The following is an 18,992-nucleotide window of genomic DNA, read 5'->3' as shown; positions in this document are numbered from 1 at the left end:
CTCAGGTGCAAAGCCAGGAAATGCTAATTGAGCCGATGCCATTTAAATGTTTAGAACTGTTTTTTTTTTTTAGGTATATACATACATACACACACACACACACACACACAGACAGCTATAGAAAGGGTGTGAAACTTAAGAATTTAGTTGGCAACTTGAAATTGTAGCTAGATGCTTTCGTGTGCGAGTCGTTGGGCAAACCAATATAGTTCAATTCGTTATGATATGTACATTAGGCAGGACACATTCGAATTATATAAAGAGATTCCCTGCTAGGCCGCCTGCTTGGGCTGGATTGGGTTTCACCTTGCTGCTGAACACTAAATACATTACATAATAAAAATGTATCTTCTATTTATACAATTGCTAAATTAATTGGTACTTAGGAGCTAGCTAATTAAACTCTCTCCGCTGCATCTAATATACACATGTATACATTAGTACGAAACTGAATGGCAGGACACGGGCGCAATCAATATGCCAACGCCAAATGCTATTACCAATTGCCTCCTGATGCTTCGATATGATTGCTAATTGGCCCAAAATGTTTGGACTTGAATTCAATGCTAAACATGTTAAACTTAGCTTAAATTTTAACTTATCCTTAACAATTAGGTGGTTGCTGGTGTCGTGTGCTGTCCAATGTTGGGTGTATTTTGTTTTGGGCTTTTGCTTTTCACTTAAGCTAATGTTCGCTTTATATTGGGTTTTACCGAAAACCGCTGTTCAGCGTACGATCTGTGGTTAATGTTGTTATGCCCTGTGTTTGCGCTTGCGTCGCTACTTGGGCGTTCGACGCCGTCGCATTTATGAATATAGACGCTGCATTGTTGTTATTATTGTTGCTGCTGCTGTTGTTATTGTTGTTGTTACAGCTGTTGTTTGGATTGTTGCTGCTTATGTGTATATGCTGCTGTTGCTGTTGATGGTGTTGCTGCTGTTGTTGTTGTTGCTGCTGCTGCTGCTGTTGTTGTTGTTGTTGTTGTTGTTGTTGTTGTTGCTGCTGCTGCTGTTGCTGCTGTTGCTGCTGTTGATGCTGTTGCTGCTGTTGATGCTGTTGATGCTGCTGCAGCTGCTGCTGTGTCACAGTTGTTGCATTTGTGGGCGTGCCACCCAGCTGCAGTATCTGCTGTGCTGTTAGCAATTGTGTTGGTATTATCACCTGCTGCTGTTGATTGTGCTGCGCTGCCGCCGCCGCTGCTGCCTGCACAGCAGCAACCTGCTGTTGTTGCTGCTGCTGTTGCTGTTGTTGCATCTGCAGACGCAGCAAGTGCAGCTGATTGGCACTGATGGCAATCTGTTGATTTTATAAATAAAACATTTAGCAACGAGCATAAAATTGCAAACTCATAACCCACTCACCGGCACATTGGTCAACTCGCCCGTTGGCGTCACCACCTGCTGCAGCAGTTGTATTTGCTGATGCTGCTGTTGTTGCTGCTGCTGTTGTTGGTGTTGGGCCAGGTTCTGGAGCAGCGCCGTTTGCTGCTGAGCAGCTGTTGTGGGCGCCGGCGTCGCTGTCAACTGACCATTGGGTCCGGCGGTGAGTATTAGCTGCTGCGTCGGCTGCTGTGCAACAATATTTAGGCCGAGACTGTTCTGCTGCTGTTGTTGTTGCTGCTGTTGATGGAGCTGCTGCACCAATTGCGTGGGCTGCTGCCCAGGCAGCGCTATGAAGTATTGCAGCTGCTGTGTACCGGCGCCCTGCTGTATGATCTGCACTTGCTGTGGCTGATGCTGTTGCGTTGTCAGCTGCTGCAGCTGCTGATTGCTGCTGGCGGCTGCCGCCGCAAACAGATCTGGATTGACTGTGCTGAAGCCGAGCACTTCGGCCGCAGTGGCGTCCAGCTTGAGGCCAGACGCGGCAGCAGCAGTAGCCACAGGTACATTGGCGCCACTCACAACATTGCCGGTTGTAAAGCTAGCGTTGGGATTATTATTGCTGGTAACAGCAGTTGCAGTTGCGGCGGAAGCAGCCGCCGCCGATACATTCGAGCTGGTTGGCTCTTTGGTTTTCTGCGTAGTTGAGGGTTTGATCTCCTCACGCGGCACTATATCGATTAGGAAATCAAATTGATCATAATTGGCAATCGCCTGCGCAATATCCGACCGCTGCAGTGTACGGCGACGACTCTCCTCGGTGTGCACCCAGGCGCGCATTGTTAGCTCTTGGATGAAATACTCACAGGCCTTGGCAAACAGCAACGGCGCTTCGCCCGCTATCATTTTGGCATTCTCGTCCAGTTTCATGATCTTCTTGATGCGCGCCAGCGGCAGCACCTGATGCTTGGCATCCACCTGACCAATGCCATTCACCTCGCTCAATATGTTCGGCCAAAAGTTTTCAATCGTTGGCGGCGGCTTGCGTACCACTTGAACGCGCGCCGCTTTCGTCGGTTTCTCCTTTGGCGCCGTCGTTGTCACTGTGGTGGATGTCACGCTCATGCCCGTCGTATATGCCGCATTCCCGCCGCCGCTGTTCGTTACGGACAAGCCCGTTTGCATGGGTACTGTCAGCTGCTGTGACGTGACAATGACGGCGTTTGGACGCCGCAGGGCCGGCGTTGTGGCTGTGGAACCTGACTTGGCCAGAGCGTCACTTAGCTCCATTTTGATCGGCGTTACAGTAATGGTATTGTCAAACATCGATGTGGCATTGCTAAAAAAATAAAACAACACAAACACAAAACACACAGAAAATTGTACACACTGTACACCGATTCGAGCTCTGCGAGAGAGACTTACCTATTTGGCGCCTTATTTGTGCTGCCATTATTGGTGGCGTACATGGCCACGTTAGCTGAGGTGTGGCGGGTTTGCCAGCTGCAATTGGTAAGGGTTTCAGCACAGGCGCCGCTACAGCAATTGGGTTTAAATTGGCTTAAAACGTATTGCTGGTGAATTTCGCAAATGCGTAATGCATACACAATGCGCTAGGGATGGCAACTAGTGCTGCAAAACAATCGATAAGGTCACAATGGCAGCTCGCATTTTGGGACTGCCAACTTGTTTGTCAAAAACAGATTACAAGCTATCGATACTATTGATAGCATCGATAATAACTCATGTGCCGCATGCACTTTTGCATGTTAAACCAATTGTTGATACAAATTTAATTAGGCTTAGAATTAATTATCTAAATGGTGACCAACAGCCAGGATGGCGAGACGCTGCCCGCAACATCGTCGGTAACTGGGCTACCACAGAAGCGCTTCTATCGCCAACGGGCGCACTCAAATCCCATAGCGGATCACAGTTTTGATTAGTAAGTTTTTGAGCCTTCATAAAACTAGCTTTACTAAGTTTAACTATAATACAGTCCCGCCCGCCCAGAGGATGTGAACTGGCGCTCACTGTACCCTAACATTGGCGACGAGCAGCAAGTCGAATTTGCTGACATAGGCTGCGGTTACGGCGGCTTTCTAGTCACCCTGGGTGAAATGTATCCCGATAAGTTGGCCATTGGCATGGAGATACGAGTCAAAGTGTCCGACTATGTAATCGATCGCATTGCGGCGCTAAGGATGAAAAATGCCGAAACAACCGCATACCAGAACATTGCCTGCATACGCACTAATGCGATGAAATATTTGCCAAACTATTTCCAAAAGGGCCAACTCGAGAAGATGTTCTTTTTGTATCCCGATCCGCATTTCAAGCGCGCCAAACATAAGTGGCGCATCATCAACCAGGCACTGCTCTCCGAATACGCATACGTTCTGCGGAGCGGGGTAAGAACTTAATCGGAAACGTTAATTCACAATAATTTAATAATATCCGTCTTCTGCCGCAGGGGCTGGTTTATACGATGACGGATGTGGAGGATCTTCACAAGTGGATCGTCTCACACATGACACAGCATCCATTGTATGAACGACTCAGGGACGAGGAAGCTGTAAGTATATAGATAAGACCGCTTCAACCACATTTACGAAGATCTATGCGATATATTTTAGCTCCATTGAGTGAAAATTGAGGTTCAAAGTAGTATACATATATATTTGAAACAAGTAAAAGTTAATATTTGTAGACGTAAAGAATGAAGAGTATTAAACTTTTGGCAACCGAACATAGAATCTGATTGGGAACCGGAAACGAATCGACTTACAAAAATTAACATTCCAATAAGAAACATGCATGAAATCAAATCAGTGCATTTGCGATTTCTTCCCCTTGAAATATAAAATTCACTTAAAATACTATACTCACTATCTATCCATATAGATCTAAATCTAAACTGTATATCTATATCTTTGCAGAATGCCGATCCTATTACACCCAAGCTATACCAGAGCAGTGAGGAGGGCGCCAAGGTGGTGCGCAATAAGGGTGATCATTTCTTGGCTATATTCCGCCGCATCTAGGCGCAGTTATACATATTTATTTGACAAATATATATTTATATATATTTTTTAACATAAATAATTTAAGTGTGTTACAGACTTGACGTTTATTATTGTACACTCTCGCTATTTGTGTGTGCGTGGGAGTGTGAGTGTGTGTGTGTCAGTGTGTGTGTGTGAGTATACCGTCCGCCCTTACATATATGCATTCCGTTGTCCAATGCCCTCACAGCTGATAAGCGTTTGCCCAAAATTGCCGTACTCAATGATGAACTTAACGCCAGCCATTTGCTCAGCCACATAAATGGCTGTTCGTGTGTGCTTGGTCAGTGCGCCGGCACGGATGCGCGAGCAACCGCTGGCCAGGGCCATATAGATGATTAGCTGATCCTGCATGTGGGTGTCCACACAGATTTCGTTCTTAATGTAGCCGGCCAGTTCACATGAGGCATTCGAGCCAATCAAATGCCCATCGATGTTCTTTTCGCCCACAGTGGCCGCACCCACTACGCAGCCGGTGTTGGTTAGCGCGGTCAGTATGATGCCGGCACCGTTATCGCGCGCCCTGTCCGGTGGGTGCTTGAACACCTGTATATTGCACTCGTGATCCGGCCACAGGCGATGTATTTCACGCTCCGCCGAATGCTGCATATCAAAGGCAATGCACTTTGGCAACCGGCCGGCATAGTAGGCGGCACCTTTGACTGATCGGAACTGCCCGAAGTCATTTAATTGCACGGCATTCAGTGAGCGCAGCGGCTCCAGGTCAAGCATACAACGGCCATTGCCGCGTGGATAGAAACCATGATGCAGCACCTTGAGATCAAAACTAACGCCAAAACGCTTCAGATTAGGCTGCAGCACTTGCTGCATATATTCCACTTGCGGGGCAAACGATACGTTTGTGCCACCAGTGACATCAATGCGTGACGATGTGCCACTAAAAAGCAGCACCGGCATGACCATCTGATATATAAGTGTTATGCTGGCGGCGGTCCGTGTGTCCACCTTGTACATGGTGCCGGCGATCGTGCGCGGCGTAAACGTCAGTTCTGTGGAGTGCAACGTATTTCCGTTGACCTCGGCATTCGAAATGTCGCGCAGCAAATTAACGCCATGCAAGTGCTGATGGGATAGTCCCGGCTTTGGACGATTGGCACGTATCTTTACCACACGCACCGGACGATTTAGTATTACGCTCAGAGTTAAAGCATTGCGCAGAGCCTGTCCGCCACCTTCCAAGTAGGAGCCGTCGATTTCCACAAAACAACTCATGCCCAGTTGCCTGCAAGGGTACACATAAATTAAAACAATTTGTACTAACACTAACACACGAACACGAGTACCTACCGATTTCAGCAAAATTCTCAAATGTTTTTTTCTATATATGTTAGTTATATTTATCAAGATTTCAATTTCAAATGCCACTTTGCTTACAATTAGTGATGGGCAGCACCAATTTGCCGATTGGATTCGTGTGCTACCATTGGCCAGTCTTTTTATGAGTCAAGTTGGCAGTGCTGCAGTTGCCGTTGCATTCACATGAAAAAAAAACCCCCAACGCACGAAATCTGTTTTGCGCAGCAATAAAATATCCGTATTTGTTTCTCTCGCTGCATAGCTGCTGGCATAATGTCGTATGTTTATCTATTGCCGGTTGCTGTCTTTCTCATCTTTCAAGTGACATTTCTGGGCACGTAAGTGGTTATTTTCCTCTCAATTTCCAAAAAAGTACCGTTTGTTATTGTTCTATACCCTTTTTGCCAATTCACAGTTATATTGTGGCTGTCCTGGAGGGTCATGTGGTGCCCACAGTGCCGTACATTAGCGATGCAGCCACTTACTCACCGGAGAGCTGTATTTTCGGTCAACTAATTAACATTGGCAGTGTTCTTTGTGAGTTCGCTATCGCTGCATTCCCAAACACAACTCGTATCTCGAGTCGGGGAAGCATGAGTCATGTGCTGAGTGCCTCACACAGTCTGTTGTTGTACTGATCTTGTTTTCATTTCCAGTGGGACTCACAATTTATGTGCGTTATCGTCATGTATTGCAACTACACGAACATAATCCGGATCTGGGCACCACTGTGCTCCGCCACAATAGTATAGCCTTTTGGTTCGGCATGTTGTCCTGCCTGGGCATTAGCTTTGTAGGCAACTTTCAGGAAACCAATGTGCGCATTGTCCACTTTATTGGAGCGTTCTGCTGCTTCGGCTGCGGCACTTTATACTTTTGGATGCAGGCGTTAATCACATACTCGATATATCCCATGGCTGGCACGAAAAAGACTGCGCACATACGCCTGGGTATGTCCGTCTGTTGCACTATTCTGTTTATAATGCTGGCAGTGACTGGTGTCATGTCGCATATACTGTTTGACGGACAAGACCCACGGAAGTGGTAAGCCGTTGAAATCATGGCTTGGGCAGGACAATAACACTTCATTCCCTTTGCAGGTATCCCTCGGATGGCGGCTGGTATTATCATGTGATAAGCACAATTTCCGAATGGATTATAGCGACCATATTTAGCTTTTTCATACTAAGCTTTACGCCCGAGTTCCGGGATGTGTCGCTGCAGCATCCACAAATCTCGCTGCTCTCGTTCACTATGGAAGTGTAGATGTGATTGAACTCCTATGTCGATATAGTCTCTTATTTGAAGAACTAAGAGCGGGTCCCAGTCAGAGCTGCGCCGTTAATCTAACAGCATGCTCTACCCAGGATATGCGTGCTGCTGCTGCTGCTGCTGCTGTGGCCGCCAAAATCTATAATCTATTGCCTAAGTACCAATATGTAGTGTAGGGTTAATTAAATATGAGTCAAAATTGCTCATAATGGAAGCATACATGCCGGTCGATTGTATTGCACAATACACATGTCACCCATTATATATTCATATATATATATTCATTGCATGCGTTTTGACTGTCCAGCTAAAAGTAAAAAAGTTTTAATAAATCTGCACTAGAGTTGAAATTGAAATTCAAACAGCACTTGGCAACCAAAAGGAATTCGAATTGATTTTTAAATTAATTTTTTTTTGTAAACATGTCTCTTTTTTGTAATACGCATTACTGTGATCTATTTGTACGGGTGAACTACTAAGTCATTCAATGCTTTTGTCCCCCATTTGAATAGCTGAAAATCCATTTGGATTTCTAATACAGTGATAAATTAATATTTCGTAGGCACTTCAGTATAGTTCGACTGCAGTTATATCAGACAGAACCTGCCTCTGTTTAAACACGCAATATATTGTGCACATTTACTTATTGTTTATCAATTTTACTTTATTTTTACAATGACGTTCAAAATTATAGTTTGAATTTACAACTAAAAGCGCAAATGTGAGTTGCAATCAAAATAAATACAAAAAAAAAATGGAGAAAAAAATCAAAAAGCATTTTCCGGTACAATTAGTATAGAGTTTTTGCATCAACGTTTGCGATCTCTAGTACGATCGCTCTCGCGATGCTTGTGCCCACCTCGGCTGTTATGACCACCAGCACCACCACCGCCGCCGCCTCCTCCTCCTCCTCCGCCACCACCACCCCCACCACTGCCACGATGTGAGTAGCGATTGTGCGATTTGCCCGCATTGGAACTGGAGTTGCGGTACTTGTCGCTATCGCTAATGTTGTTGTTGCCCGTATTGTTGGAGCGTTCCTTTTTCACATAGTAATCGGAGCGCTCTCTCGACGATTTCCTGTGGAATGGGGTAATAGGTTAATATGCACAAGTTGCTGCAGCCATCCCTCCGGATGCGCGGCACTTACCTCTTCCGATGCTTGCTGTGCGGCGAACTGGAGCGCGTGGGCGAGCGCGAATAGTGACGCGATTTCTTTTTGTGTTTGGGCGCTGACCGCGACCGAGATCTGGACGAGCGACTCCTGTCACGATCACGTTCCCGATCACGTTCTCGGTCGCGGTCACGGTCCCTATCTCGATCACGATCCCGATCACGATGCGATTTTTTCGATCGCTCGCGACTTGGCGAATGACTGCGCGTACGTGAGCGTGGCGAACGTGATTGCGTGCGTGTCCGGGAGCGTGAATGTGAACGGGAGTCCTTCTTCGGCGACTTCTCTGTGGGCAGCGGCATGGCACGCTGTATAAATCCACCCCAGGCATTGTGAGAGCCATTATTGCGATCCACCGTGATGACAGCAGGCGGCGTATTTGCCTCCTTGGTCTTGTTGCGTGCATCGATATAACGCTTCTTCAGCTCCTCGACGGCTGCTTCGAGCTTCTCCACAACCGGCTTGGCGCGCGTATAAAGCTCCATCACGCGATAACAAATATCCGTGATATTGGCCATTGGAACCCGAAATATACCAAACCACGGCGGATTATGCGGCAGCGGTATATTGAGCTTTCGTGCGCTCAAATAAATGCACGCACAGGCAATCGCCTCCGGCGTATAGCGCATGAAGACATCCGTGCGCAGCGAATCGTTCATAAAGTTCCAAGACATTTGCATCAGTTTCTCGTGCTTCTCATACTGCAGCACCTGCAGATACATGACAATCAGCTTATGCGGATGCTTCACATGCACACAGAAGCCAAGTTCCTTGAGCACACGACGCTCCGCTTTGATAACCTGAGTCTTCATATTCGTATAGTACTGATCCAGCACCATGGGCGCTATTTCCCTGCGAAAAAAAACAAACATGCAAATATATGTATATGTTGTATATGTGGAATGACAGTTTCTTCTACAGTGAAAGCTCTTTGCAGAAGTAAGAAAATAATTTAGGTTTACAAAAAATTGCCCATCTAAAGAAGTTGTCCGCCGTAGGCAGCTCTTACTGTTTTAATTGATTTGCTTACTTTTGTGCGCGCACTTGCTTGATATGATGGAAGACGTTGATGACGTCGCGTATGCGACGTGGTGCCTCCTCAATTTTGGAGGCGAGGCACACACAGCTCATGGCGACCGTTTCCATATTGTGGCGCACGAAGCTCTTCGAGTAAAAGAAGCGCTGGAAAAGCACTTGGCCAGTTGCCATGGCCACTTGGGGCAATCGCAGCAGTATGCCCGCCGTTTGTATTAGCTCACAGCCAAGTATGCGCAGATCCTTTTCCGTTTCATGATCGAGTCCGTCCTGACTGGACGGCGTCACATCAATTTTCTCCTCAGGTATGAGACTGTTTTCTAACGTTAGCACAATTTTGTTGAATAGACGCGGATACATTGGTTTGGCTGTATCGCCATCCGGCCCGTGACCATCGTTTCCACTGACGCCTCCACCTCCGGCAGCTCCGAGTCCTATGTGCGTGTTGTTTGAGATGTTCACGTTGTTTGAGTGCACGGAGCTAACGTTGAGCACATTGGTGATTGTTTGCAATGCCGTTACCGTTGACGTTACAGTGGTATGAATAATGCCAGTCGTGGCGGTGATAAGACTAGTTGCACCACGACTGGCCATTTGATTTGCAGCTTATTTTTTATCTGATTAAAAAAAAAACTCTTAATACGTATGTTATGTGTATTAATTTGTGAATTGCCAACAGTGTGCACCCAAAACGTTTGCAAAAATTACCATTAAAAAATACTAAAATAAAGCTAGTACTCGACTTATCGATGCTGGTGTCCGAAAACTATCGAAAACCATTGGCGTGCAATGTGCACATCTCCAAACAGCATACAGTTCGAAGTAGATTCGGTACGAACGTGTTCGCGTGGCCGCTGCGCGCTGTAAAAGAAAGAGACTGTTCTAAGTGTAATATTGGGGACTTGGGAAAAAAAAATATCATTTTGTACCATCGCGCACTAAATGCAAAGGCACAAGTAGCACTTGCAGTCGTGTGCAACGGCTTTTAAAAACTAATATATATTAACTACAACATATAGAGGTGTAGAAAATTATTTAAAAAAAGTGAAGTTGGGAAAAAGCCGTGAGCGCCGCACTGCCAACTGAGAAATTGTGCAAAATGAGTGGGGATGTGGCTGCTGAAAATGTAAGTAATTTCGAGACGTATTTATTTTTATGTAATTTTCATCTGTTCAGCAAGTGCATTAACGAACGGTGCGAATGTGTTGATAATTTTCACATGTAAAAAATGCATAAGTACTTGCAACCAATGCAAGTGTCGTCCGACCTGCGCCTAAATCATGCGTAGTCGCATTGCAATAAAGAGTAAAAGGCCTTTTGGTAATTTACGAAAATGGCGACAATGCATGCAAGTAGTAGCAGGCAAAGGCAGGCGGTAGGAAATCGTCGAGAGACGGCAACGACACAGCGACAATGTGTATTTGGCACAGTGTGACCGATTTTCGCTGCTCTAAATACTAGTGTGGTATTTTGCGGGCATCAATAATTTTCTGAAGTGTGCTATATATTTTATTTTTACAATTGTTTCATGACTACGATGGCTTTTTTGTGCATAAATATAGACTTTGTCACATTGCGATATGTATATATATATACTGTTCAACTTTAGAAAAGTACATTAGTGAAGGAAAAATATTTAATTTAAAGTAGATGCCGCTTTGGTTTTGAAAATAAATTCGAACGAATACATTTTGTGAATTGTGTTATAGTATTTTGCGTATTTTTGACGTTTGTAAAAATTTGGTCACACTGCGCAGGGTGCCAAAGTAATCACATGTGTACGTACGTTTGTACACACTCATACATATGCACACACAAAAAAAAAGAGCCTTGATCTGCTGCTGTTACACCGCTCACGTTAAAAGTCACAGTGGGCAGTAAGTATGAACACAAACGTCAGAAAAATCAACAGTGCTGCAAGGGGTGCCCTTCTCCCTTCCCCTTGTATCCTGTTAACTGTCGCCGCCATGTGTTCTTCTTGACTTAAATATTTTCTCTTGCACGGAAACATAATACATTTGAATTTGTTAGGGTTGATTTTTCACCACGTGGTGGTGTGGTGTGGTGTGTCTACATCCACTTACATATTAACACACATACACATAGCTACATAAAGAGCTGTGAGTTTTGTAAATCATTGACAATTGACTTGCAGAGTTGCTACTTAAATGTGTCACACACAAACAGACACATGCACATGCACATGCACACAATGCTTTCCATCGCACAGGTAGTCAATGCTTCATTTCGTTTTCAGTTATAGCAAGTATTACATTCACACATACATACAATCACACAAAAATTACATACATAAATATAAGTCGAAGAATTGTAGAGTTCTAAATATTTCCATACGTGTACTACATATATATGCATATATAACAAAGTATTGACGACTGCGAAATTGTTCGTAAATAGCTGCGATGGATTCTATACAAGTAGTCTGTATTTCAAATTGAATCCCACATTTTTCCATCTTTATTGTTATTTGTTGTTCGCTTATGATTTGCGTTGCAGAATGTACACGTGCAAAATGGCGGCAGCTGCGAAGTGCAATCGAATGGTGTAACCACAAATGGACACCATCACCATCATCATCATCATCATAGCAGCAGCAGCAACAGTGGAGGCAACAGCAGCAGTAAACATAAATCATCCAGCAAGGATAAGCATCGTGATAAGGAACGCAGCGAGCACAAGAGCTCTAGCTCATCAAGGGAACATAAAAGCAGCAGTAGCAGCAGTCGGTAGGTGTTCCAAATCACATTATACTCTTTGTATGCCCCTGGGCTAATGCATACAATTAAACACTTTTTGCAGCGATAAGGATAAGCATAAAAGTAGTAGTAGCAGCTCATCGAGTGGCAAGGACAAGCATCGGGATAAGGAGCGCGACAGCAGTAACTCACATCGCAGCTCATCGTCATCGTCGTCCAGTCATCGCGATAAGGACGGCAAGCACAAGTCTTCGTCAAGCCATCATCATCATAAGAGCGGCGGCAGCAGCAGCTCATCGTCTAAGGACAGAGAGCGTCGCGACAAAGATCGCAGCAGTAGCAGCAGTTCTTCCAGTCGAGATAAGCACAAGTCTTCGTCGTCGTCGAGCTCACGCCACAAGGGATCATCGTCTTCATCATCATCGAAAAGCAAACATTCCAGTTCAAGTTCTAGACATGGCTCATCCACGAAAGATCCCTCCTACGATGGTGTGTTCGTTAAGCCAGAGCCCGTCTCACAACCACACACGAATGACCATGATGATCCCATACTTCAGTTGCAACAGCTGCAGCATCTCCAGCAACAGCAGCATCTCCAGCAACAGCAGCAACTCCAGCAACAGCAGCAGCTCCAGCAACAGCAGCAGCTGCAGCAACAGCAGCAGCTACAGGAACAGCAGCAGCTACAGCAACAACAGCAGCTCCAGCAACAGCAGCAGCTCCAATTGCAACAACAACATCTCCAGCAGCTCCAACAGCAATCTGAATGCAATGGCTATAAAAATGGCTATGAGGAGCACATTGTGGATGTTAAAAAGGAAGAGGATAACTTTGACTTGTCGCAGGCCAGCTCCTGTGACTACTCCATGTCGCAGTTTAGAGCCGATGAGCCATCGTTTGTGGCCAAACAGGAGGCAAACTATACGGAGGATGATAGCGCCTTAAACGATGATGATGACGACGACGATAATGATAATGATAATGAAAATGAAAACGATGATGACGAGGATACGCCGTTGGCGATGCGTAAGCGAAAAAAAGAACGCTCCGATGAAATGGACGGCGCTGAAGATGACGATGACGACATTCCGTTGCTTGCGCGTAAAAAGATCAAAAAAGAAGCAAAGGACAAGAAGAACAAAAAGAAACGCCCAAAGGAGGAGCTCGATGACGAATACGGCAGCGCCAAACCCAAAAAGAAAAAGGTTAAAAAGGTAAACAAAAAGCAAGCAATGCATGAAGTAGGGTTTTTAATAAATTTTTAAAACGTTGCCTCTTGCAGGAGAATGAGATCAAAGCGGAGCCTGTTTCCCCTACCAAGCGTTCGCGCAAGGACAAAAAGGATGAAGAGGAGGAGGTGTGGAGATGGTAAATAACTAGTTAACTTAAAAAATTTTAATTTTAATTTAAAACCGAAAACCAACATTGAATATTTTTTAATGGCAATGCTTTTTTTTTGTACAAATTTATTGGAATTTTTTATTTTTATTGCATTGCAATTTTAACAACACCTCACTTTATATCAAAAGTTGTACAATATAATGGAACACTATTTCTTTAGTATACTTAAGTAAAACCCTTCAAAATTGTTTAAAAAATTGAATGTTGATTTTCGGTTTTTAACTACATTCGAAAAGAATACGAACTGCTACGAACAGAAAGTGCTAACGCATCGTGTTATTAAGCAAAATGTATGCAAAAAAATGGTTTTATTAACATGCAAGTGTGTGTGCGTGGGTGTTTGTGTGCGTTTTCATTTATATCTGATTAGTGGACGTGTGCGTGTGTGTGTGTGTGCGTATGTGCTCAGTTTGAATGTCACTGACCTATATATTTTGAAAGTCACATTTGGCAGTGACAAGACGGCTGCGATGAGTGTGTAAACTTTTTGACCATTCACCACGGCACGCGTGCAACAGCTGTGCAAACGGAATAAAAAAAAAAAAAACAAGTTTTGAGGTTATGTTGATACTCGTTGCTTTTTTCACTTTTGATTGCGTTATGTGAGCACAGTTGTTGGCACAGCAAATGGCAACTGTGCTGTCGCTGTCGCTGCTGCTCATTGCAAAACGTGAACTTTACGTTACATTCAAGCAGCAACGAGGAGCAACAGTTGCTGCCAGTGTAAAAAAGAATATCAACAGCAGCAACAACAACAGCAACAGCGACAATTGCAACAAGAAGACTAAATCAAAACGTGCTTGTGCTCTTTTAAGGTGGGAAGAGGAGAAGCGCGAAGATGGCGTCAAATGGACAACGCTTGAGCATAAAGGACCCGTTTTTGCGCCACCCTATGAGCGCGTGCCCCGCAATGTACGCTTCTATTATGATGGCAAGCCGCTGGATCTCAGCGAGGAGACCGAGGAGGCGGCCACATTCTATGCAAAGATGTTAAATCACGATTATTGCACCAAGGACGTATTCAATAATAATTTCTTTAAGGATTTCCGCAAGTCTATGACACCCAAGGAGAAGGAAATTATTAAAGATTTTCGCAAATGCAATTTCCAAGAAATGCATCAATTCTTCCTGGCTGAATCTGAAAAACGCAAAGCAGCCACCAAAGAGGAGAAGCTCGCCAAGAAGAATGAAAACGAAGCGTTAATCAAGGAGTACGGTTTCTGTATGATTGATGGTCACAAAGAGAAGATTGGTAACTTCCGGTTAGAGCCGCCGGGCCTGTTTCGCGGCCGCGGCGAGCATCCAAAAATGGGCATGATCAAGCGTCGCATTGCGGCCGCCGATGTGTCCATTAATTGTGGTAAGCAATCAAAGGTGCCACAGCCACCACCTGGTGAACACTGGAAGGAGGTGCGTCACGACAATACCGTCACTTGGCTGGCTTCCTGGACTGAAAATGTACAGGGTCAGGTGAAATACATTATGCTGAATCCATCGTCCAAGCTAAAGGGCGAAAAGGATCATATTAAATACGAGACAGCCCGCAGGCTAGATAAGTTTATTGACAAAATACGCGCCACATACCGCGACGAATGGAAATCCAAGGAGATGCGTGTGCGGCAGCGTGCCGTCGCTCTCTACTTTATTGATAAGCTCGCACTGAGAGCGGGCAATGAAAAGGACGAGGATCAAGCTGACACCGTCGGCTGCTGTTCGTTGCGTGTTGAGCATGTGCAACTGCACAAGGAGCTCAATGGCAAAGAGAATGTTGTCGTATTTGATTTCCCTGGTAAGGATTCCATACGTTATTACAACGAGGTCGAGGTGGAGAAGCGTGTCTTCAAAAATCTGGAACTATTTATGGAAAACAAAAAGGATGGCGATGATCTCTTCGATCGCCTCAATACCCAAGTGCTAAATGAGCATCTCAAAGAGTTGATGGATGGTATGCCACTAACACTACATTAGCTTCTGTTCCATCTCCCATTATATTCTCATCCAATTTGCAGGACTCACGGCTAAAGTATTTCGCACATATAACGCATCGAAAACGCTGCAAAACCAATTGGATCTGCTTACCGATAGCAACGCATCGGTCGCCGAGAAGCTGCTGGCCTATAATCGCGCCAATCGTGCAGTCGCCATTCTCTGTAACCATCAGCGTTCGGTGCCCAAGGGCCATCAGAAATCAATGGAGAATCTAAAGGAGAAGATACGCGCCAAGCGCGATGCCATCGATGACTGCGAGGCCGAATATCATGTAAGTGAATATGGCGGATAAGAAGCTTTCGACTTGGGTCGATTCTTAATATCTGAATTCAAATCATCTAAAACAGGATCTTAAGAAGGCGGCCAAGCGTGGTTCTGTGAAGGAAAGGGTTATTGCTGATAAGAAGGGCAAAATACTGGAACGTTTAAAGGATCAACTGAAAAAATTAGAACTACAAGAGACTGATAGAGACGAGAATAAGACCATTGCCCTGGGCACATCCAAACTAAATTATCTCGATCCACGCATCACGGTTGCCTGGTAAACTTAATATATCACTGTTTTTTTTCATACAAGTAAAAGCTAATGTCTCTCTCTCTCTCTCTCTCTCTCTCTTCGTTGTGCAGGTGTAAAAAGTACGGCGTGCCGATTGAGAAGATCTTCAATAAAACGCATAGAACCAAATTTCTCTGGGCCATTCACATGGCCGATGAGAATTATCGTTTTTAAACAATTGTTTTTAACACAACCAAGAAAATATACACACACACACACACACACACAGGAGGAGGCAGCAGTTAAGGTAGCGAAGACCAACTCAAGCAAACACACACACACACACAAACACACAACGACATCAGTACCAACACAAATAAACTCAACCAGATACACAGACACACACATACACACGGCGACCAATCAGTGCAGCCAAAAGGCGCCACCCCGTCGTCGCAATAATGCATCATGTAACATCTTCTTCGGATCGACAAACCTCTTTAACGGTTTATGCAAAACTATTATGCATATACACATACACACAAACAATCAGGAGGAACACAGAGCGAATGAAAGAGAACGATATATATATATATATATATATATTTGATGTGAATTATTGGTAGCTTTTGTTTTGGTTGCACACAATATGTAATTATATATATATACATATATGTATTATATATTATATATTTTTAATAATTGAAGTGTTGCGCACTACGCTGAAGTTTAACTTAGCAGCAATGTAGTGGCGGGCGCTTGCGAACTGTACTCAACTCAACTCAACACAACACAACACAACACACATACACACAAAAAAAAAAAGTAAATAAATAAAGAAAACACACATAAACCACGCACACACACGCCCGTACATAGGCTTATGTATGATAAGTGTGTGTGTGTGTTCGTGTTTTTGTGTAAGTGCGTGTGTAAGCGCCGCCGGAGAACATAATTTTTGTATGTTATATACCTATATCTTATAAAATCAATTATTTTGATAGGTTATTATTAAAATTATTATTATTTTTATTACTATATCATAATTTTTATTATTATTATTTTTTTTTTTTTGTAAAATTTACTGTATGAAAAGAATACATTTTATGTTTATACTTATAGTTGATCTTCGTTTAGCAAAAAGTTTATACCTACAGTTTATAATAAAATTTATAAAAACATACATATTAAGTGCTAAGTGAAGAGAAACCTTGTAGCCCACTTTTAGCATAGCATAATTTATTCGATTAGAGCAGCGAAGCGAAAACAGATAAAGAGGAACACAAAAATTACGAACGAAGAGAGAGAGAGAGAGAGAGAGAAAAAATCAAGTTTATATAAACGTTGTAATTGTGCACAACATCATGCCCTACATCCATAAATTGAATGTATACCCTATATACATACATACATATATATATATATATATATTTAAAAACGCTTTGTTTTTTTTTTTTTTGATCTTTAAGTTAACAAGGCCGCGTGTTTTCACTTTGTTTAAGAGAATTATCCAAAATTTTGTTCCACTTTGCTTTTGTACAGAAATTGTAACAGAAAATGTTGAATTTTTTTTTTTGAAAATTTTATTTATCACATATAAAATGACCGGAAGCACTTTCACGCATAGCCAGGTTTCAAATTATGTTCTATTTAAAGACAAGAAACGTTGAAAAGGAAAAAGGAAACGATCAAAATCAAAAGCTAAAAGAAAACGAGAACAACGCAACAAAGAGCATGTAACAAGAAAGCATTATATGATGAATTAAAACAAAATACAAAGAAACAAAAAAAAACAAAACAAAAAGCATCATGCAAATAAGTTTAAAGCGAAAACCCCTTTATAAATAGGATTTATACGAATATAGTACGTGCAATTAAGTGAGCTAAAAACCGTTTGATCAATGACTATAGATTGTAAAAAACCAATGCGAAAATTAAATCTACATAAATGTAGAGCCTTGATGATAATGATAAAAGTCTTGGCACCGCAATGTATGTATGTAGTTGTATTTGTATTTTAATTATGCGAATTGTGGCCAAGCGTAGATTGATGAAAAGGCGTTTTTAAGCGTGCAGCACGCATGTTCGTCTGGTGAGAGGGGGGGGGGGGGGGTTATAGAAATACATGCATTTGCATGTAAGTATTGATATGCAAATGTGTGTGCGTGGGGCAATTAATTATTCTTATTATTATATGCATGCACTGCGCACACGATTTGCATTCGCTGCAATGGAAGAAATTAATAAATGAATTAATATACAATAACAAAGAAAACAAAATGCAATGAAATCAATCAATGTACGTACACATATGTATACATGTGTAGGTATGTGCATGGATGTGTGTGCACGTGTAATCGTTTAATATATAAACATTAATTTTGTCGAATTTTAACGAATCTGAAGCTTTTAAAAGTAGCTAAAATTGGACTTGTCCTGTCGCGCGCGTGTGTGTGTGTGTGTGTGTGGTGTGTGCACACTGGCGCTGGCAAGCGAATGGCTACACCACTCACACACCACACCACACACACACACACACACCTATATATATATATATATATATATATTTACAAACACACACACACACACACTCACTCACATATAAACTTGGCATATTACAATATGATATAAGCAATAAAAAAACAGAAATTGTAAGTTTAATGTAATTGTAATGGAATGATGCAAATATACATACAACATATATACATACATCCACATATACATATATATATATATACTTTGCATATATATATATATATATATATATGTGTGTATATGCATATATAAATACATTTAAAATCTGAACAAACATTGCATTTGATTTTTCGGGGGCAACATTGGCTGATCAGCTGAATCCCCGAGGATATTGGACGGGCAGCAGCAGCAGTCTTTGATTTAGGAGATACATACATATATAAGTATATAGCAGCAGGAGCAGCTTCCCATATATGTACATATATGTAAGGCTTGAGTCGCAGCGTCCTTTCTCTTAGTTCCTTATTCGGAATTCCGAATATTCCTTCTCATGATCAAGATTGCGGTTCGAAATCCAAATTTCAATTTCTATTCAAATAATGATTATTTTTCATAAAATATGATTTATAATATGTTTTATAAAGGTTTCATCGAAACCATATTCGGTAGATGCCAATTTTGGGTGTAGAAATCAAATCTAGCCCGCAATTTCCATATGAAAATATTTACGT

General features: G+C 42.9%; 6 protein-coding genes across 8 annotated transcripts; 3 read left to right on the top strand and 3 right to left on the bottom strand.

Annotated features, from left to right (window-relative positions):
• Window positions 1-78: 78 nt before the first annotated feature.
• Nf-YC (nuclear factor Y-box C) lies at window positions 79-2,954 on the bottom strand. Its single transcript, XM_064699382.1, has 3 exons — window positions 2,746-2,954; window positions 1,363-2,659; window positions 79-1,297 (listed from the first exon to the last, which is right to left on the bottom strand). The coding sequence occupies exons 1-3, from the start codon at window positions 2,787-2,789 to the stop codon at window positions 710-712; spliced, it is 1,929 nt and encodes a 642-aa protein (XP_064555452.1). The 5' UTR covers window positions 2,790-2,954; the 3' UTR covers window positions 79-709.
• Window positions 2,955-3,050: 96 nt separating this feature from the next.
• LOC135440297 (tRNA (guanine-N(7)-)-methyltransferase) lies at window positions 3,051-4,436 on the top strand. The gene is made up of 4 exons (XM_064699386.1): window positions 3,051-3,265; window positions 3,320-3,731; window positions 3,794-3,895; window positions 4,260-4,436. Exons 1-4 carry the CDS (start codon window positions 3,141-3,143, stop codon window positions 4,362-4,364), a joined length of 744 nt encoding a protein of 247 aa, XP_064555456.1. The 5' UTR covers window positions 3,051-3,140; the 3' UTR covers window positions 4,365-4,436.
• On the bottom strand, window positions 4,337-5,783 carry Rtca (RNA 3'-terminal phosphate cyclase). Of its 2 annotated transcripts, none has more exons than XM_064699384.1 (2): window positions 5,690-5,783; window positions 4,337-5,628 (listed from the first exon to the last, which is right to left on the bottom strand). In XM_064699384.1, the coding sequence occupies exon 2, from the start codon at window positions 5,616-5,618 to the stop codon at window positions 4,539-4,541; it is 1,080 nt and encodes a 359-aa protein (XP_064555454.1). In that variant the 5' UTR covers window positions 5,619-5,628; window positions 5,690-5,783; the 3' UTR covers window positions 4,337-4,538. The 2 variants fall into 2 exon arrangements, with proteins under 2 accessions (XP_064555454.1, XP_064555455.1); XM_064699385.1 differs by having other exon boundaries at window positions 5,694-5,714.
• A 94-nt stretch (window positions 5,784-5,877) lies between these two features.
• Window positions 5,878-7,355, top strand: LOC135440298 (DNA damage-regulated autophagy modulator protein 1). The gene is made up of 4 exons (XM_064699387.1): window positions 5,878-6,040; window positions 6,118-6,239; window positions 6,359-6,746; window positions 6,803-7,355. The coding sequence occupies exons 1-4, from the start codon at window positions 5,976-5,978 to the stop codon at window positions 6,966-6,968; spliced, it is 741 nt and encodes a 246-aa protein (XP_064555457.1). The 5' UTR covers window positions 5,878-5,975; the 3' UTR covers window positions 6,969-7,355.
• On the bottom strand, window positions 7,347-9,839 carry LOC135440294 (cyclin-L1). The gene is made up of 3 exons (XM_064699383.1): window positions 9,179-9,839; window positions 8,125-9,000; window positions 7,347-8,054 (listed from the first exon to the last, which is right to left on the bottom strand). Exons 1-3 carry the CDS (start codon window positions 9,775-9,777, stop codon window positions 7,784-7,786), a joined length of 1,746 nt encoding a protein of 581 aa, XP_064555453.1. The 5' UTR covers window positions 9,778-9,839; the 3' UTR covers window positions 7,347-7,783.
• Window positions 9,840-9,995: 156 nt separating this feature from the next.
• On the top strand, window positions 9,996-17,590 carry Top1 (topoisomerase 1). 2 transcript variants are annotated; one of them, XM_064699380.1, is made up of 8 exons: window positions 9,996-10,309; window positions 11,701-11,930; window positions 12,004-13,114; window positions 13,183-13,268; window positions 14,117-15,246; window positions 15,311-15,561; window positions 15,638-15,831; window positions 15,918-17,590. In XM_064699380.1, exons 1-8 carry the CDS (start codon window positions 10,283-10,285, stop codon window positions 16,018-16,020), a joined length of 3,132 nt encoding a protein of 1,043 aa, XP_064555450.1. In that variant the 5' UTR covers window positions 9,996-10,282; the 3' UTR covers window positions 16,021-17,590. The 2 variants fall into 2 exon arrangements, with proteins under 2 accessions (XP_064555450.1, XP_064555451.1); XM_064699381.1 differs by lacking the exon at window positions 9,996-10,309 and adding an exon at window positions 11,485-11,624.
• The last annotated feature ends 1,402 nt before the right edge of the window (window positions 17,591-18,992 follow it).

This window comes from Drosophila montana, unplaced genomic scaffold, assembly GCF_035044405.1.
Source record: "Drosophila montana isolate Dmon_TW-CO22-7 unplaced genomic scaffold, ASM3504440v1 contig_920_1, whole genome shotgun sequence".
NCBI lineage: Eukaryota > Metazoa > Arthropoda > Insecta > Diptera > Drosophilidae > Drosophila > Drosophila montana.
This window is presented reverse-complemented; position numbering and strand designations above follow the sequence as displayed.